At 51.7% G+C, this 18031-nt stretch overlaps 1 protein-coding gene across 1 annotated transcript; it reads left to right on the top strand.

Annotated features, from left to right (window-relative positions):
- The first annotated feature begins 188 nt into the window (after nucleotides 1-188).
- On the top strand, nucleotides 189-17876 carry PTPN11 (protein tyrosine phosphatase non-receptor type 11). The gene is made up of 16 exons (XM_032229313.1): nucleotides 189-370; nucleotides 4104-4226; nucleotides 5251-5445; nucleotides 6240-6432; nucleotides 7537-7653; nucleotides 9692-9805; nucleotides 10977-11073; nucleotides 11750-11829; nucleotides 12064-12222; nucleotides 13066-13197; nucleotides 13519-13673; nucleotides 13924-13991; nucleotides 15170-15321; nucleotides 16249-16361; nucleotides 16505-16607; nucleotides 17534-17876. Exons 1-15 carry the CDS (start codon nucleotides 357-359, stop codon nucleotides 16575-16577), a joined length of 1785 nt encoding a protein of 594 aa, XP_032085204.1. The 5' UTR covers nucleotides 189-356; the 3' UTR covers nucleotides 16578-16607; nucleotides 17534-17876.
- Nucleotides 17877-18031: the final 155 nt, after the last annotated feature.

Genomic DNA, 18031 nt, shown 5'->3' with positions numbered 1-18031 from the left:
GACTGGAGAAGACGAGGTTCATTGGGCACCGAAAGGGTGCTTATTACAGAGGCGCCGCAGCCTAGAGCGGAAAGCGCGTTCCCACCGTGTCGGCCGTTCTAGGCAGCTCCTGCCTCTATGCCCAGGACGACTGGCGAGCCTGCCCCTTCCTCGCCATCCCGAGGGGGAGGGGTTAGCTGGTCGCGCGGCGATGACGTCTTAGGCATCGCGACGGATCGCTCCTCGGGGCTCTTTCTGCCTTCCCCTCTCCCGGGCCTGGATGCGGCCGGGCCCGGGCCGACTTCGGTTCGCCTCCAACCGGGCCGGGCTCCCCGCGAGACCCAGGGGCCCCATGTGAGGAAGACGGAGGCGGGAAGATGACCTCGAGGAGGTGAGAAGTGGGGGGGGGGGAAAGGGAAGGAAGGCTCAGGCCCCGCCCCTTCGGGGGGAGGGGTGCCCAGCTTGTCTCCCTCCCCAGTGCCGTTGCCATGGGAACGAGGTGGGCGCGGGGCCCCGAGGAGGGTCTGGCGCTGACCTCCCGGTTCCAGGTGTGCGGGGACTACAGTTCCCATCCTCCCCTCCCAGAGGAGCCTTTCCAGCCTGCTTTGGCTCCTCCTCAGAGCAGCCGCCTACTGCAAAGCGATCACAGCTGCCATCCTCCCCAGCCAGCAGGTCCCAACGCGGTCCCCCCCCCCCCCTGGTGTGGCAGCCTGTAGCTTCCCAAACCCTGCTGGCTGGGGACAATGGGGGCTGGGATCCAAAGGGACCAGCTTGTGGTGGGGGAGAGTCTGAGACCACAAGGAAGTAGAGGATGGAGGCCGCTGCCTCCAGTTCAGGCCAGAGGGAGAGAAAGGGCCGCTCGCCTCGGACACGGCAGCTGCAGGACGGAGGTTCCAGAGGGGATAAAAACTTCCAGCCTTAGTTGCTGAGCCTGGGGTGGGAGGGGGCTGCAGCCCTTTCAGAAACACAGCCAAGCCAAAACCTTCGCTTCAGTGTCCCCAGATGTGGCCGGGTAGTGATTAAGGGGGGGGGGGGAGACAGCTGACCGAAGCCACTCACGGGGGTTCAAAAGAGGAGCAGAAGAGGATGGCCGAGATACGGTACAATGAGACTCCTTCTCTGTTACCTTTAAGCCTGGGATGGGTAATTTCTGACCCCGGCTGCCAAAACCTGATGTTGAATTTTGAGCTAAGATTATCCCCTAAATTATTTTGCAGTAGGAAGCAGGAAAAGTGCAAATCTAAAACAGCCACATCGCAGTGGGGAAGAAAAAACCCCTCAAAGCTTCCCTATAAACCTGGTGCAAAGTAAACAAATTTAAGAAACTGGATGTGGCTACTATAAAACAATAAATAGAGCCGAGGTGGTGCAGTGGTTAAATGCAGCACTGCAGGTTACTTCAGCTGACTGCAGTTCAGCAGTTCGGCTGTTCAAATCCCACCAGGCTCAAGGGTTGACTCAGCCTTCCATCCTTCCGAGGTGGGTAAAATGAGGACCCGGATTGTTGTTGGGGGCGATATGCTGACTCTGTAAACCGCTTAGAGAGGGCTGAAAGCCCTATGAAGCGGTATATAAGTCTAACTATTGCTATTGTTGCTAGATTATAAAATAAACAATTTTGGGGACACGATAAGCAAAACTGAAGCCCTGCACAGAAGGACTCTGATGCTGAGGGGATGGGGTGCAGCAGTGTCCTTTTTTAACTGCACAAGACGAGTCAAGAAATCAGAAATAATTTTTCAGCAGTGTTCCAATTATGAGAAAACACACTTCCCAACCAAATAAGATCAGAGCATTCTACTCCATTCTAATTGCGTACCAATTAGGAGAAAAAAACGACTTAAAGTAACACATCTTTTCAAGAACAGCCCAATTATTTTTCTTTTCAAAAAATGTACAGTGAACTCACCTCTTTCATTACTTCATTAAGAGGCTTTCAGTAGAGTAATTGCAGGAGATTTCCCTTTATAAAATCCCATCCAGACTGTCAAAAGTAGGATCCCCCTTTTTTTCTGGAAAAAGACGTTTCCTGCATTTTCTGCGCCTAATTATCCTGTACCAGTTTTGCTAGTTTAGTGTTAGAGTTCATCTATTAGCACAAGGGAGTGCTCGTCATATATTCTGAGATGCAACTGTTTCAGTGTGACTTAACATAAGTTCTGATCTATGAATAATTAATGCTGGATCCTGTTTCCTTTTTTTATTAATAGCCTCCTTTATATTTTGCTAAACGTCCAAATACTGGCTCTCGGAAAAGCTAGCCCTACCGTTCTTTTAACACGTTTCTCTTGAAACATTTTTAATTTGCCGGAATCCCAGCACCGTCTTTCTCTCCTAGGGTTGAAAAAAAGACTTCAGCCGCCCCCAACTATAGAATTGGATAGACTTGTCAGCCTAAAATGTGCACGTTGCATTTTGTCGGCTGCTTTGATCCTCTCTCCGGAAGCACTTGGCATAACTGGCCGGCCTACAGCTGACTTGAGACACCCCCGGAGCCTTCTATTTCCAACTGGTGACAAAATGCTGCTTCACCCACTTGGTGACAAATATACCCAGAGCGCCAGGGAGCCTTGCCACCCGTGCTGGAAATAGAATTCTCTCCTGGGCCGGCCATCCCCGGAAGTTGCTCTCTGCCCCTGCGCTCTGCCGAAAGGTCACAGGACGGTGCTTTCTCTGCCCCCCCCCCTTCGCCCTTCCGCAGAGGCTCTGCTCATCCCGAACTCCCTTCGGAATTCTGGGCTGGTCATCAGTGGGTAACCTGAAGAATTCTGATTTTGGGTGATCCCTAAAAGTTGTTAATTGTTGTTAACTCAGTTGGTCCTTATTTTACAACTGCGGTTGAGGCTGAAGTTTCCATTATTAAGCAAGACGGTTGAGATTGTTAAGCGAGGCGCTGCCCTCGGTAAGGGAATCGTGCGGTCGTTAAGCGAATCTAGCTTTCTCCCATTGTCGGAAGGTGGTTGGAAAGGTCACGAGTGGCGATCCCATGACCCTGGGACCCTGCAATTGTCACAAGTACCTGCCAGTTGCCAAAAGCCCAGAGTTTGATCCCATGATCCTGCCCAGCACTGTCCTGTCCCTCTGTCAACCGCGTGTCTTGATGGAAGAATATAAATATGCCCATTACCCGTCCTAGTTGGCTCCCTGGGCCTTTGGAAAACGTCAGGCTTTTCCCCCCTCAAGTGGGAGAGTACAGATTTAGCCAAAATGTTGGCTTAGTTAACCAGATTTCTAAAAATAAGCCAGATCGGGTTGATGGGAGAGGAGGCGAACGAAGGTTCGGCCCCTTGGGACACCTTCAACCAGCAAGGTGCTGGCTTAATTGCCAAGGAGGGTTGTGGCTGGGGGTGGCTGGGTCCGAGAAGATATATGGAGCCAGTTTTCACCGGAGTGAAGAGAGGGGCCAGGCTCGGCTAACAACCCCCGGCCGCCTCTCCTCCTGCTCACCCTCCAGCAGAATCCAGCATCGGATCAGTTTCCAGGAGGGGAGCAGATTCCTGGTTCCAAGGCAACCATGAGGTGGTAGCCGCCTTCTCAGTTTCTCTTGCTGGTTATGTGGGAGCAACTGGGGGTCTTTATCAGCTTTCCAGGGACGAGGAGATGTCTCTCCGTTCGGATTGTTTCATCCCACTTTGATCCCGGTTTGCAAGCGGCCGGTTCTTACTCCCTTCTGCTTTTCCCTGCTCCCTGAAAGGGGGGAGGAATCATGGCAGGACAGCAGGAAGCCCACCTTGTTCTGCTACGAAAGGTCTCCGGGCCAAATGAAACGGTCTGAATCCTCGGGGGCTCCTTCATGGCCGTTATCCACATAGTAGACCTGTAGCATCCTTGTAGTGATGTTTTATGGGCAAGGTGTACGTTTTGCACTGGGTTCCCTTCTATGGGGATAGCTTCCCACGTTCTTTTTCTGTCTTCTTTTTTCCCTTTTTTCTAACCTGTTTTTTTCCTGTCTATCTGCACTAATTTTTTTCTTGGCTCTTCTTTATGTGTTTTCATGTTTATCTTTTACTTCTGGAAAAGCTTTCAATCAAAACGATGTCTTTTTTTCTTTTAAAGGAAACCCTTTTCTCTTCTCTTTTGAAAGTGGTCTTTCAAAACCCCCTCCTCCTTTTCTCTTCCCCCAGATGGTTTCACCCCAACATTACCGGAGTGGAAGCAGAGAACCTGCTCCTGACGAGAGGAGTTGATGGCAGCTTTCTGGCTCGGCCTAGTAAAAGCAACCCTGGGGACTTCACACTTTCGGTCCGGTAAGCCCACCGAGGGGAACCTGAGAGCTGCCTTGGCGGTTCTGAAAATTTAATGTAATTCTACAGAAAGGTCTTAAAAAGCAAAAAGTAAATGGTTTAACTAGCTAAGTCTCTCTTTTGGGGGAGGCTGCCTTAACAGCAAGCGAGAGCAGTAAATGACATCCATCTTTGCAAGCGGTTCTTAGCTAAGACCTCCCTTCCTCTGTCCCTTTTTCCTTCCTTCCCTCCTTCCTTCCTCTCTCCTTCACTCCCTCCCTCTCTTATCCTTCCTTCTCTCCTCCCTTCCTTCTTCCCTCCCGATTCAAGAATGTTCCTTCCTCTCCTTCACTCACCCCTCCCTTATCCTTCCTTCCTCCCTTCCCTCCTTCCTCTCTTCTTCACTTGCCCCTCCATTTTTCCTCCCCTCCTTCCTCTCTTCTTCACTTCCCCCTCCCTTATCCTCCCTTTTTCCTCCCTTCCCTCCTTCCTCTCTTCTTCACTTCCCCCTCCCTTATCCTCCCTTTTTCCTCCCTTCCCTCCTTCCTCTCTTCTTCACTTCCCCCTCCCTTTTTCCTCCCTTCCCTCCTTCCTCTCTTCTTCACTTCCCCCTCCCTTATCCTCCCTTTTTCCTCCCTTCCCTCCTTCCTCTCTTCTTCACTTCCCCCTCCCTTTTTCCTCCCTTCCCTCCTTCCTCTCTTCTTCACTTCCCCCTCCCTTATCCTCCCTTTTTCCTCCCTTCCCTCCTTCCTCTCTTCTTCACTTCCCCCTCCCTTATCCTCCCTTTTTCCTCCCTTCCCTCCTTCCTCTCTTCTTCACTTCCCCCTCTCTTATCCTCCCTTTTTCCTCCCTTCCCTCCTTCCTCTCTTCTTCACTGCCCCCTCCCTTATTCTCCCCTCCCTTCTGATCCAAGAATGTTAAATAGGGAAGTTTGGAGTCAGCCCTGCTCTCCGTCCCCAGGCGGTTACCAGTAGAAGGCAGTTTTCTCTTCATTGCCCTCCGCTCTCTTTTCCCTTCTCTCTTCCTCTTGACCGTCTGGACCGGCCAGGCGCAATGGGGCGGTCACTCACATCAAGATCCAGAACACGGGCGACTACTATGACCTCTACGGGGGGGAGAAGTTTGCCACCTTGGCGGAGCTGGTCCAGTACTACATGGAGCACCACGGGCAGCTCAAGGAGAAGAACGGGGACGTGATCGAGTTGAAGTACCCCCTCAACTGTGCAGACCCCACTTCAGAAAGGTGAGCGAGGGGGCGGCATCAGGGAGCCCAGCTTGGGTGAGGTCCATCCTGGGCGGAAGGGCCTGGAGGCAATCCGGAAGCTGTGGCGTTCCTTCCCTCCACTCGGTCTCCAGCCGGCTGCCATTCAGGGCCAGCTGAGGCCTTACCGGCTGTTTGGTACAGGAATTTCTCAACTTAAAACCATTTAGTGTCTATTTGAAGTTACTTATCCTTGAAACAAGTGACTGATGACCGTTTTTCACACTTACGACCACAGTAGCATGGCCCTGGCCACTGATCAACGTTCGGGGGCTGGGCAACTGGCATGTATTTATGACGGTCGCCGTATCTCACGGTCAAGCAATGGGGAATCCCGATTCACTTAACCCTGTTACTAACTTAATAACTGCCGTGGCTCACTTCATAACTGTGGCAGGAAATGTCGTAAAATGGGGCAAAACAACAGAAATGTTAGGCTCAATTGTGGCCGTAAGTCAAGGACCAAATTTTCTGGACTCCTGCAGTTCCCAGCCTCTGGAAGGAAAGGGGCTTGGGGGCAGAGCAGCAGCTCCTACCTTAATTGCCTTAATAGGAGCTCCTTTTGAAAATAGGTCCCTTTTCCTCTTAATTAATGTGCCCTCAACAGCTTCCTCTGCCGCGGGAGCGAGGGAACTTTCGCTCTTCCAAAGTCCCCACCAGAAAGCTTCCCAAGGCAGCCCTGGTTTTTGGGGAGCCTCCCTCCCTTCTCGCGAAAGGCCAGGGAAGCAACTCGGGGCGTCCTAACTCTTCGCTGCATACCCCCCCCCCACACACAGGTGGTTCCATGGTCACCTGTCAGGAAAGGAAGCAGAAAAGTTGCTGACGGAGAAAGGGAAACATGGCAGCTTTTTAGTCCGCGAGAGCCAAAGCCACCCGGGAGACTTCGTGCTTTCCGTCCGCACGGGGGACGACAAAGGCGAGAGCAACGATGGGAAGTCCAAAGTCACACACGTCATGATCCGTTGCCAGGTAACAGCACCAGGGTGGAGGTGCAATAAGGCCGGTGGGTCGGAAGCCTTTGTGGTGGTGGTGGGGTTTCTGCGTCGGTCCAGAGCGGGGAAAGGAGAGGGCCCGTTCTCCTGATGGCTGGCCTTGCTTGGGAGACAGCTTATTTACTTATTAATTAATTAGTTTGTTTGTTTATTTATTTATTTATTTATAAAATTAATAAGCTTGCTAAAGGCCAGGGCCTCATTTATTTATTTATTTATTTATAAATAAAATTAATAAGCTTGCTAAAGGCCAGGGCCTCATTAAATCAGAACCCGATGATTGATTGTGTCCTTCGTTGAATGAAAAGCTGCCCAATTCATCACCCAGACGGCGGGCTTTTCCTTATGAAGGAGAGGTGTCCAACACAAAACTTTAGGACTCGTGGGCTTCAATCCCCAGAATTCCCCAGCCAGCATGAGGAGTTTTTCCCCCCAGCTGGGGAATTCTGGGAGTTGAAGTCCACAGGCCTTAAAAAAGTTGCCAAGATTGCACACCCCTGGCTTAAGGAAACAGCAGCCACAAGATCTGCCTGGTACCTCTGCAGCAGGTGGGAAAGTGAATTGAACGAATGAATGAATGCCCCAGGTAAGTTGGAATTGTGTATCCACCATCTCAAAAGTGAGGGTGGCATTTACTTTGGCCAAGACTGTTTTTTTTAGTTTTTTTTTAAATTAAACAGTTTAAAAAAAAAGACAAAGAAAAAATACTTTTTGGGAATTTCCTTCTGTACACCGTTTCCACCTAGGTATACATCCATTGTAAATGTACTTCTCCCCCCTTATTTCAGTTTCTCTATGTCTATACATATGATGCTATTATATACAGTCCTTAATTTACAATCCATTTATATATGCTTGTTCATCTCTGCCTATACATTGTTAATTTCTAACTCCAAGACTGTTTCTAATCACTGCCATGGTGATGTAACTCAGTTAGCCAGGGGATGAAGAATAAATGAGAGAAATTCAGGCTCTTCAGAAAGATAGATCTTAGCATCCTGGAGGGGAAACTCCAAAGTGGCTCAAAAAAACCACCCTGCCGTGAATCTCACTATCCCCCTTTCCCTCCCTCCCTCCTTAGGATATGAAGTATGACGTTGGAGGAGGGGAGAAGTTTGACTCCTTGACAGACCTGGTGGAGCATTACAAGAAGAACCCGATGGTGGAGACCCTGGGCACCGTCCTTCAGCTGAAGCAGGTGAGGGAGCCCAGCCACGGTTGACTTTTGCTCCTGCAGCTCAGACACCAGCTGCGGTCTCTGCTGAGGGTTAGGTTCCGTTCAGGTGAAGAACACAAAACAAGACCACTAAACTACTAGTTCATGAGCCGAGGTGGCGCAGAGGCTACTTCAGCTGACTGCAGTTCTGCAGTTCGGCGGTTCAAATCTCACCAGCTCAGGGTTGACTCAGCCTTCCATCCTTCCGAGGTGGGTAAAATGAGGACCCGGATTGTTGTTGGGGGCGATATGCTGACTCTGTAAACCGCTTAGAGAGGGCTGAAAGCCCTATGAAGCGGTATATAAGTCTAACTGCTATTGCTATGATAAGTATAATCTTTATAGGTCTCTTCCGGTACTTCTAACCATCATACAATGTACCGTGTTTTTCGGCGTATAAGACGCACCAAGATTTTGAAGAGGCAAATTAATAAAAAAGATTTTGCACTCTGCAGACCTCCCAAAAACGCCCCATTTTCGTGAAAACAGACCCGTTTTTTGTCAAAAAAAGGGCATGCATAGCCTTTAGGAGGCTTCCAGAGTGCTCCTAGGGGCTGGGGGGGGGGATGGCCTGTTTTTCATTTATTTCTGCCCTCCCCAGCCCCCAGGAGCACTCTAGAAGCCTCCTAAAGGCTCTGCACGGCCATTTGGGTGAAGGGGGGGGGGTTCAGGAGGCCAAACATGCTGTATTCAGTGTATAAGACAAACCCAGATTTTCAGCCTCTCTTTTGAAGGAGAAAGGTGCGTCTTATACTCTGAAAAATACGAGTGAAATAAAGGCAAGCCTGTAATTCCGTACTTAAAACCCTCCGGTGCCCCCCCTCCCCCTCCCACATGCAATACACCTCATGTCCTCCAATGACGTGACAGACCACGCTGGTTTCCATTGCCATGCATGCGCTGGTGCCGCTCCGTATGAAAGGCCTTGCAGGGTCCCTGCGCATACACCTGGGAGACGCCACCAACATGGCGCTCACAGCCAAGGATCTAGCGGGGAGAGATCCGAAGGTCCTTCAAGCTCTTGGCGTGGCAGGGGAACAAGCACGGCACAGCAGTGGTCCAAGTCACGAAACACCCCATTCGCGAATCTCCCCACCAGCGGGATGGCAGCCCCGAGCCTCTGAGAGCCCCCCAGGGCTGACACCAGTGGTCATAACACCCGGGAATTCGTGTTGTCCTTGCTCCCCGCTTTCCCCCACTGCCCTGCTGGTGGGAATCGCTTGAGGTTCACTGCCACCTGCCTTAGGCTGAGCATGGCAGCATCTCTGCCGTAGTTGACGGGGAATCCGCTTTGCAAGCCGGATAATGCGCAGCCTTCCTGGAAAGCCTGCAGCTGGATGTGGTCCCATTCGGAGGCTTTAGATCCCAGTTTGAACCTGGGATGGATTCCGTGCTTGGGGCCTGTCTCAGCTCTTCCTCCCAGTGTCTGGTGCCGAGGTGCAGGAGGGAGAGGCTCCCCCAAGGAGCTCAAAGGCAGATCCGCCTCCGGTCCTTGATTTGGAGGAAGGGGACTGGAAGGGATCCTCCCTAGAGCTTCACAGGCATCGTGTGAGAGTCACGCAGAGTGTGTGCTTTACTCTGGCAAGATTCCTATCCACGGCAACAAACTACTGTGAGCAACCCGTCCAGGGGTGGGTTTCAACCGGTTCGCGGCAGTCCCTGCGAACCGGTTGGTCGGCGAACCCGGAAGTAAGTAACTTCCGGGAACGGTGAAGGGCCCACCCGCTCGCCCGCGCTCCTTACCCGGTTTTGACGAGTTCTGCGCTTCCACGCATTCGCAGGATGCATACAGCGCCTGCGCGATCCTCCAGGAGCAGCTGGAGCATCGCACAGACGCTAGTACGTGCGCTGCGCGCGTGCACGAGGACGCCGCCGGTCCCGTTCCAACCGAACCGGTTGGAACGGGGCGAGAAACCCACCCCTGAACCCATCGTATCGTTCTTGATTCCTCGTGCCTGATGTGCGTGCATTATTTGGCCCCTCTCTTGTCTCCCCCTCTTTCCCACCCCACCCCCGCCAGCCCCTCAACACCACACGCATCAACGCCGCTGAGATTGAGAGCCGGGTGCGAGAACTGAGCAAGTTGGCCGAAACAACCGACAAAGTGAAGCAAGGCTTTTGGGAAGAATTTGAGGTACTTTCGGGAGAGGATCTGTTGTGCTGTCCTCATCCAGGCCTTCGGTGGGATCGAGAAGTATGAATGTCCCTTTGGCAGCTGGGGAGGGGGCCAAAGGCATCTAGGTGCCCCCCCCCCGGGGGGGGAGTGGGGTTTAACAGAATGTGAGTTCTTTGGGAAATCTTGGGAGCAGGTGGTGAGCCAAGATAATAGTGTCCTTCGGAGTCCTTCGGGATTGGGTGGCATATAAATTTTAATAATAAATAAATAATAAATAGTGAACAGATAAGACCCTTTGGGGTTGCAGGGAAAGCACTGGGCGTAGGTCTCCTACTCCCAGCATTCCCCAGTTGAAAGACACCTAGTGGGAGGAGCTGGGTGAATCCATATGGAAATGTCCATGCGCTCAGCATTAGGGATTGATTTGGCTTGTGAATTTGGCTGCTGGCAGTCTGGGTCTCGGAACCTTTTGATTTCTGGGACCCAGAATGAGCTGCTCTTGGGCAGAAAAGGGGAGGAGACTGGCAACGTTTTCTCTCTCTGGGGCGCAGCCGAATTCCCCTTGCTTTCCCCACGGAGGGCCTGAGCGGCTCTCTGTGTTATACTGGCAGAGGAACACTAGGGGAGCCCCAGTTCCATTGGGTCAACTCGCGAAGCTCACCTGTTTTAACCTGGCGGGCCAGAAGCGATGAGCATTGTAATGAGAGGAAGAGTGGGAAACAGAAGGGAGAAGAAAGATGGGAAGAGAGGGATAGGAGAGAGGGTAAGGGGGGGGGAGATGAGGAGGATAAGGAGGAGTGGAATGAAGAGAGAGGAGAAGGAGAAAGGAAGGGGAAGTAGGAAAGGATGATGGAGGGAAGAAAGGAGGTAGGAGAGAGGCAGAAGAAAGAGGTGTATGGAGAGCAGAAGAGCCAATAATGGGTTTTTATCTTTCTGGGCGTTGATGACAAGAGGAACTGATGTAATTACTACTTAATGCAATAGGATACTGGCTATGTAATAGAATACATGTGATTGTTATGAAAATGGAAAATAAAAAGTATAGCACAAAAAATGAGCATTGAAATCCAGGTGGGGAAGAGGCTTCTGGGTGGGAAGGGGGGTGGGGGATGCCTTCTGGCTCTCTTCCCCTGGTTGAGGAGGGGGGGTCAGAAGGCGGTTCCCGGAGCCTCTTCCTTGTTTTTTCCAGACTCTCCAGCAGCAGGAATGTAAGCTCCTCTACAGCCGGAAAGAAGGACAGCGGCAGGAAAATAAGAACAAGAACCGATACAAAAACATTTTGCCTTGTGAGCACGGATCTCTTTCCCAATTTTAACCCCCAGCAGGGGGGGGGGAGAGGGGAATGACCCACTAGCAAGTAGACACTTGGGGTGGTGGGCAGTAAAGTTTTCCCTCCAACTGCTCTCCCCATTTTTAAAGGCGCAGTATCGTGTTTTTTTTTCTCGGCCTTTATGCAAATGGCAGAGGGATATCCTGCTTCTGCATTGCTGGGATTTGACCAGAAAAATCCCTGAAAACTTTGAGGCAACCGGGTCTGATGGGGGGAAGGAGGCCCAGGGAGGTCTCTGTAGCCTGCTGGTTGCACGAACCTTTCCTAAAAGGTGGAATTTTGCTGGAATCTTTGTTTCCTGCAACTGAATTCTCTCTTAGTAATGTGGAGCTGCTGGCATCTGCTGTGGGGCAGTTTCGGACCCCCGGCAGAGGCCCGAGGTGATGGGGGTGGGGTGGGGACAGATATTTGCAGCCTGATTGAGCTGCAGGGAATCGATGGCTTTGCAGAAATTTGCAGGCTCCATTTTAGCATCTGCAGTTCAAGCATCTCCGCGGCTGCCAAGGACTCTTAATTCCTGCCATCCTCCCAGCAGCTGCCTGAGTGGCTGCTGGCAAGTCAAGAGTTTGCGGTTGCCGCTTGACAACAACCGTTCCCTGGATCAGGAGTGTGTCTTTGTTCTCGCTTTCTAGTTGACCACACCCGGGTCGTCCTTCACGATGGGGATCCCAACGAGCCGGTTTCCGATTACATCAACGCCAACATCATCATGGTAGGGAGGGCGTCCCTCTCTCGGTCTCCCACTGCAGGAGTTTAATGGACCACCACTCTCTCCTCTGGTGGGGCAGGAGGACTTCGCTCGGAATTCCCCCCAAACAGAGAGGGAGGGACCCCCAGAGCTTTTCCTCCAGACGGGAGGGGGGGATTGGGCCTTAAGAGCGTCCCATGGACCCCTGCCTCCCTCCGCGAGCGAGTCTCGCCCACTGACCCTCCCGTTGTTCCACAGCCTGAATTTGAAACCAAGTGCAACAACGCCAAGGCCAAGAAGAGCTACATCGCCACCCAGGGCTGCCTGCAGAACACGGTGAACGACTTCTGGCGGATGGTCTTCCAGGAGAACTCCCGCGTGATCGTCATGACCACAAAGGAAGTGGAGAGGGGGAAGGTAAGGCCGGGGGAGAGGATCCCCCATGATTGAGGGGAGAATGGCAGCCCAGCCTGGGAATTTGAATCCAAGGCCTTATTGGGCCCGGTGTGATTGGACACCCAAGGGATTTTCCTCGGGGGCATAAGCTCTCCGTGGGCATTCGAAGCAGCAACAGAATAATGATAACAATCGCTCTCAGTCCAAATTTGCCACTTGAATTAAACCTGAGCTCCCATAAGCCTTTGCTCCCCTCCTTCCCTTGCTAGCTCAAGATCAGGTGAGGTTCCAATACCACTCTATAAAGCCTTAGTAAGACCACACCTAGAATGCTGCATCCAGTTTTGGTCACCACACTGTAAAAAAGATGTTAAGACATATTAAGAGTGCAGAGAAGAGCAACCAAGATGATTAGGGGACTGGAGGCTAAAAGATATGAAGAACGGTTGCAGGAACTGGGCATGGCCAGTCTAGGGAAAAGAAGGACCAGAGGAGGCAGGATAGCAGTCTCCCAATATTTGAGGGGCTGCCACAAAGAAGAAAAGGTCAAGCTATTTTCCAAGGCACCCGAAGGCCAGACATCCAGGAATAATGGATGGAAACTGACCAAGGAGAGATTCAACCTGGAAATAAGGAGGAATTTTCTAACAGTGAGAGCAATCAACCCATGGAAGAGAAGTTGCCTTTAGAAGTTGTGGGAGCTTCATCACTTGAGGCTTTCAAAAATACACTAGACTGCCATCTAATGGTGTAGGGTTTCCTGCTTTGAGGGGGGAGGGGGGAGTTTGGACTAGATGACCTCCAAGGTCCCTTCCAACTCTATTAATCTGTTAATCCCATCCAACCCCCTTCCTGGTCTTCCAGAGCAAATGCGTGAAGTACTGGCCGGATGAGCATGCCCTGAAGGAATACGGGGTGATGCGCGTCCGTAACGTCAAAGAGAGCACGGCTCACGACTACACACTACGAGAACTCAAGCTCTCCAAAGTTGGGCAGGTACGTTTCCGGGAGATGCCGAGTGACCATCGGACGGGCATCTCGGCCATGTGGTGCACGGGGGGGGGGGGGGGGGGGGAGCTGACCTGATAGCCATTGTGTTAGGACTCTGGAGAGGAAGCTTGGATTGAGGGTGGAAGGAGGACTCAGGGAAACCTCCTCGCCCTTGGGTCGTCTTCTGCTGTGCTTTCTCCCACACCGCTGCTGAGTTTTGCGATGGGCCTGTGGGTCTTCCCCACTTCTGCTGATTTTGGAGGCGAAGGCAGCTCCTCCAACCTCTGAGAGACTCATCAAAGCATCTCTGGGGGGTCTCTCTTCCAGGGCAACACTGAGCGGACAGTGTGGCAGTATCACTTCCGGGCTTGGCCTGACCACGGGGTGCCCAGCGATCCTGGCGGCGTCCTGGATTTCCTAGAGGAGGTGCACCACAAGCAGGAGAACATCGCAGAGGCTGGTCCGGTTGTTGTCCATTGCAGGTATCAGAAGAACGGTCTTTCTCAACCGTGGCAACTTTTAAGAACTGTGGACTTTAATTCCCAGAATTCCCCGGCCAGCTTTCCTGGTTGGAGTTGAAATCCACCCAGCTTCAGGTGGCCAAAGGTGGAGAAACGCTGCAGGAAAAAAACTGAAAGCATCTGTGGCGATGGCAAGGATGCTCAGCTTGAGAAGGAGCAGTGGGACTCGAGCCCATGTGACTCACTCTCTCTCTCTCCTCCCACCCCACAGTGCCGGAATCGGTCGGACTGGGACGTTCATTGTGATCGACATTCTCATTGACGTCATCCGTGAGAAAGGTGAGTCCCAGCAGACGGACATTGGACAATGTGATTAATGACACACTCTGGGAGGAGCGGGGAAACAGGGTCAACAGTTGAACCATAAATCCACATGCTGCAGAGTTGACTTCACTGGGGATCAGCGCTGACATGTTGCGCCTAATAAATAACTGGATTTCTTTTGAAATTTGGCTTGAGGCTCATGAGTTACCATATTTTTCGGAGTATAAGGCGCACCAAGATTTTGAAGAGGTAATTTTAAAAAGGGGGGGGGTTGCATTCTGTGGGCCTCCCAAACCCTCTGCGTGCCTCATTTTTTGTGAAAAACGGGGCATGCAGAGAGTTTGAGAGGCCTGCAAAGTGCTCTTGGGGGCTGTGGGGGGGAGGGGGCAAAAACGAGCAAAAAAACAGCCCATTTTTCATGAAAATGGGCCCATGTTTTGCCAAAAACAGGGCATGGATAGGCTTTTGGAGGCTTGTAGAGTGGTCTTGGGGGCTGGGGGGGGGCAAAAATGAGTAATAAAGGCCCATGTTTTGCTCTTTTCTGCCCTCGGTCCCCAGGAGCACTTTCAGGCCTCCCAAACCTTCTGCACATCCATTTTTGCAAAGGGGGCGGGGTTTTGGGAGGCCAAAATGCTGTATTCGGTGTATATGACGCACCCAGATTTTCTCCCTCTTACACTCCACAAAATACAGTAATTGGGGCGTCCGTGGGAGCCTGATGCTAGGTTTCCTGGGAGTTGCAATCTCACCCCCCAGTGGAGGAGCCCAGGGCTGATGGGGGCAGTGTCCCTATTGCCCTGAGCACGATCGGGGCTTTTGAACGTCGGGCATTAAGTGAGGCCAGCCGTGATGCTTTCTGGATCACCCTTTATGGGATGGACAGGCCACAAGTCAAACTGATGCTTGTGATTGCCCCAAAGGGACTTTTTCCCAGAAGGCAGCTGGAGTTTCTTGGTGTTTTTTTTTCCTTTGAGAACTGAAGAAGCTTCTTGGGTGAGAAAAGCGAAAGGTTTTCAAAGGAAAATCCAAGAAACCTCAGTTGCCTTTTGGGGGGGAACCAGAAGCTGGGTGAGTGAGAAGCACCATAGACAAATCCCTGTGGAAATTTGAGTGAGCATGCCTGTCCTCCGAAGGGGCCCTTCCTCATGCTCCCCGGCTGAGCCCGTCTCCCTCCCTCTCTTCTCCCCCTCCAGGGGTGGACTGCGACATTGACGTCCCAAAGACCATCCAGATGGTGAGGTCACAGCGGTCAGGGATGGTGCAGACCGAGGCCCAGTACCGCTTTATTTACATGGCCGTCCAGCACTACATCGAGACATTGCAACGCCGGATTGAGGAGGAGCAGGTACCAGAGAAGGAAAACCTTTCTAACTCAGGGACGACACGAGGGGTTCCTTGGCTCCCTCTGACCTCGGTGGTTTTCATGCAGACTTTTCATTACCCAACTAGATAACACCATCAGCGCTAGAAAGGAATGAGTTTTGTGGGAAGGGGGAGGGAGGGAGGAGGAGGAGAATTGTGGGGTCCTTGGCTCTCTCTTTTCTTGCAGGCGTTTCACGACCCTACTAGGGAACAGCATCAGTGCTAGAAGGGAGGGTTTTTTGCTAGACTGGAAGAGGAGGAGAAGGAGGAAGTAAAAGAGGAGGAAGAAGAGGACTGTGGGGTCCTTGGCTCTCTCTGAGCTTGGTGGTTTTCTTGCAGACGTTTCATGAGCCTACTAGGGAACAGCATCAGTGCTAGTGAAGTTTAGTTACCAGCACCGGTGATCGGACCGTGCTTGCAAGAAAACCACCCAGCTCGGAGCACAAAGGACCCCTCAGGAACAGGGACCTCTGGCCTACCTAGCAGGGAAGGTGGTCTCTTTGGCTCTAAAAGCTGGGGCCAAGAGTCAGAGGAGCTTCGGCCAAGAAAAGTTGCCAGTTCGAGAAAGGCGGAGAAACACACACAAACGTGGATTTGCTGCCTTCTCATCTCTTAGGGTCCCCTAGGAGAGACGGCAGCTTTGTCACCAAGTGGCTACCCTACTAAAGCGTTTGACCGGGGATTGACCATGATCTAACCCGGGATAAGCCAAATTCAAAAAGAGGGGGGCTGGCTAGTCTCGGTTAACCAGGTTTCCCCATCTTGGGAATCCTGAACCAACCAAGCCTCCTTATATTGGAGGGGGGGATGGAGGTGGAATTAAGGGAGGGGGGGACTCTTTGAGAAGACCCAAGAGCGCATTGCTTGCCGGGAGGATGTGACTATGATTCCCTCCCTCCCTCCCTTTCAGAAGAGCAAGCGGAAAGGACACGAATACACCAACATCAAATACTCCTTAGCGGATCAGGCCAGCGGAGACCAAAGTCCTCTCCCGCCGTGTACCCCCACCCCGGCCTGTCCCGAGTGAGTAGTGAGCGGGCCGCCCGCCCGCCCGTCCGTCCCCTCCTCCGATGGCTGGAACTCCTCTCCCAGATCCAAAAGGACGGCAGGGAGAACCTTGGCCGCACGCGGGCTCGGGGTTCTGAATCTCTCGCCCCACTTTGCAGGCTGAGGGAGGACAACGCCATGCGAGTCTACGAGAACGTCGGTCTGATGCACCAGCAGAAAAGCTTCAGATGAGACGGCGGCCAGGGTTTCCGCGTGAGGAAGGCAAGTCTAGATGGCCGGGTTCCTGCGTGGCTCATCTGAAGCGGCCAGGGAGGGTAGCTCAGCGGCAAGGGGATAGTTTTCGCCATCTCCAAGGGAAATAAAATCCCAGGAAGAGGAAAGTGTAATAAACCCAAGCTGCTAGTCCTCAGGAAAGGGAAATATTAATCTGGTGTGAGATCTTATCTGAGGGCGGGGCTTAATAAACCCAAGCTGCTAGTCCTCAGGAAAGGGAAATATTAATCTGGTCTGAGGGTGATCATCTTAAATCTCCCCAATGAGTGTCGTGTGTCAAGAGATCTCAAGATTCTCTCTAAAATTGGAGGGAGAGGAGATTTTAGGAAGGTTTCCACCATCTGGTAAATTTTTCCCTTTTGGGCCTCTGCCGAACACAGTCCTCTTTATTCCTTTACTTCATTTATTTATCACATTTAAGGACCTCCCTCCAGAGCAGAGGGACAAAATAAGTCATTAAAATGGTAGTTGAGACCCGAACTGGAGGCCGGAATAAAAAGTAGGGCGCTTGGGGAAACCCAGCCGTCCAAGGATTGTGACTTAAGCTTCCGTCCCCGGCGGCTACTCGCTCTGGCCGGCTTGGAAGGCAGCGGGTCAGGCCCGCAGCCCTCTTTCCTCTTGGGTCTTTGGCCCGCCACGCCTTCTTATAATTCTACTATGCGTTTTCTATGGTGGGAAAAACGGGAAAGGGGATTAGACGCTACGTAGCCATAACGACATTCTTCCTTGGAAGCCAAGGTCATCTTTTGTCTCTCCACCCTCTGCACATGACCGGAACTGGATGGGTGGAAGCTGCCAGCGTGGCAGTGGGAGATTGGACCACGGGATGGACGTGTGGATGTGGGGGGGGGGGCAAGACCCGTTTGGGGGAGCGTCTCGCCTAAAAGGCCCTTCTCTTCCTGTCCCCTCTGCAGAATGGAAAGGCCGCTCGCTCTCTCTCTCTCCCTCGTTTGTTTTTTTAAAAAAACCCACAAGGAAGCGAAACGAGCTGGGGGGTCCGTCCCGCGAAGACCGCTGCCCAGAGCCTCCTTTTTATTTATGACGTTTTTAAACCCTTCGGATAATAAGCGGAACTTAAGATCTCTTTTCAAAAAGAAACTCCTAATTCGTTTTTCTTTTTTTTTATAAAAAAAAAAAAAGTCTCGTTTTTACAACCGATTTTCGTTTTCCGTCGATGCCGTTTTTCCCTTCTTGAAGTTACGATTATTATTTTTATTTTTTGCCTCCAATGCAGACCAATACTTTGTTGTACTTGAACGTTGTTGTTGTTGTTGGTTTTTTTCCCCCCTTTCCCCTTTTCTTTTCTGTCCTGGATTTAAGAGGCTTTTTCTGTGTTTTGTTTTTAATTGTTCCAGATTTGTTTTTGTTTTTTTTTTCAAAGCGATCTCTTTCCCTTAAGAAAAAAAAAATAA

The sequence above is a fragment of the Thamnophis elegans genome, chromosome 13 (genome assembly GCF_009769535.1).
Source record: "Thamnophis elegans isolate rThaEle1 chromosome 13, rThaEle1.pri, whole genome shotgun sequence".
Classification (NCBI taxonomy): Eukaryota; Metazoa; Chordata; class Lepidosauria; order Squamata; family Colubridae; genus Thamnophis; species Thamnophis elegans.
Note: the sequence above shows the minus strand (reverse complement) of the source record. Positions and strands in the feature narration are given on the sequence as shown.

Bases quoted from the DNA above. Each gene is read 5' to 3' on its own strand.
- PTPN11 (XM_032229313.1), top strand. The intron at 11,830-12,063 runs GTAGGGAGGGCG...GTTGTTCCACAG, and splicing joins TCAACGCCAACATCATCATG to CCTGAATTTGAAACCAAGTG. The intron at 13,674-13,923 runs GTATCAGAAGAA...CCCACCCCACAG, and splicing joins CCGGTTGTTGTCCATTGCAG to TGCCGGAATCGGTCGGACTG.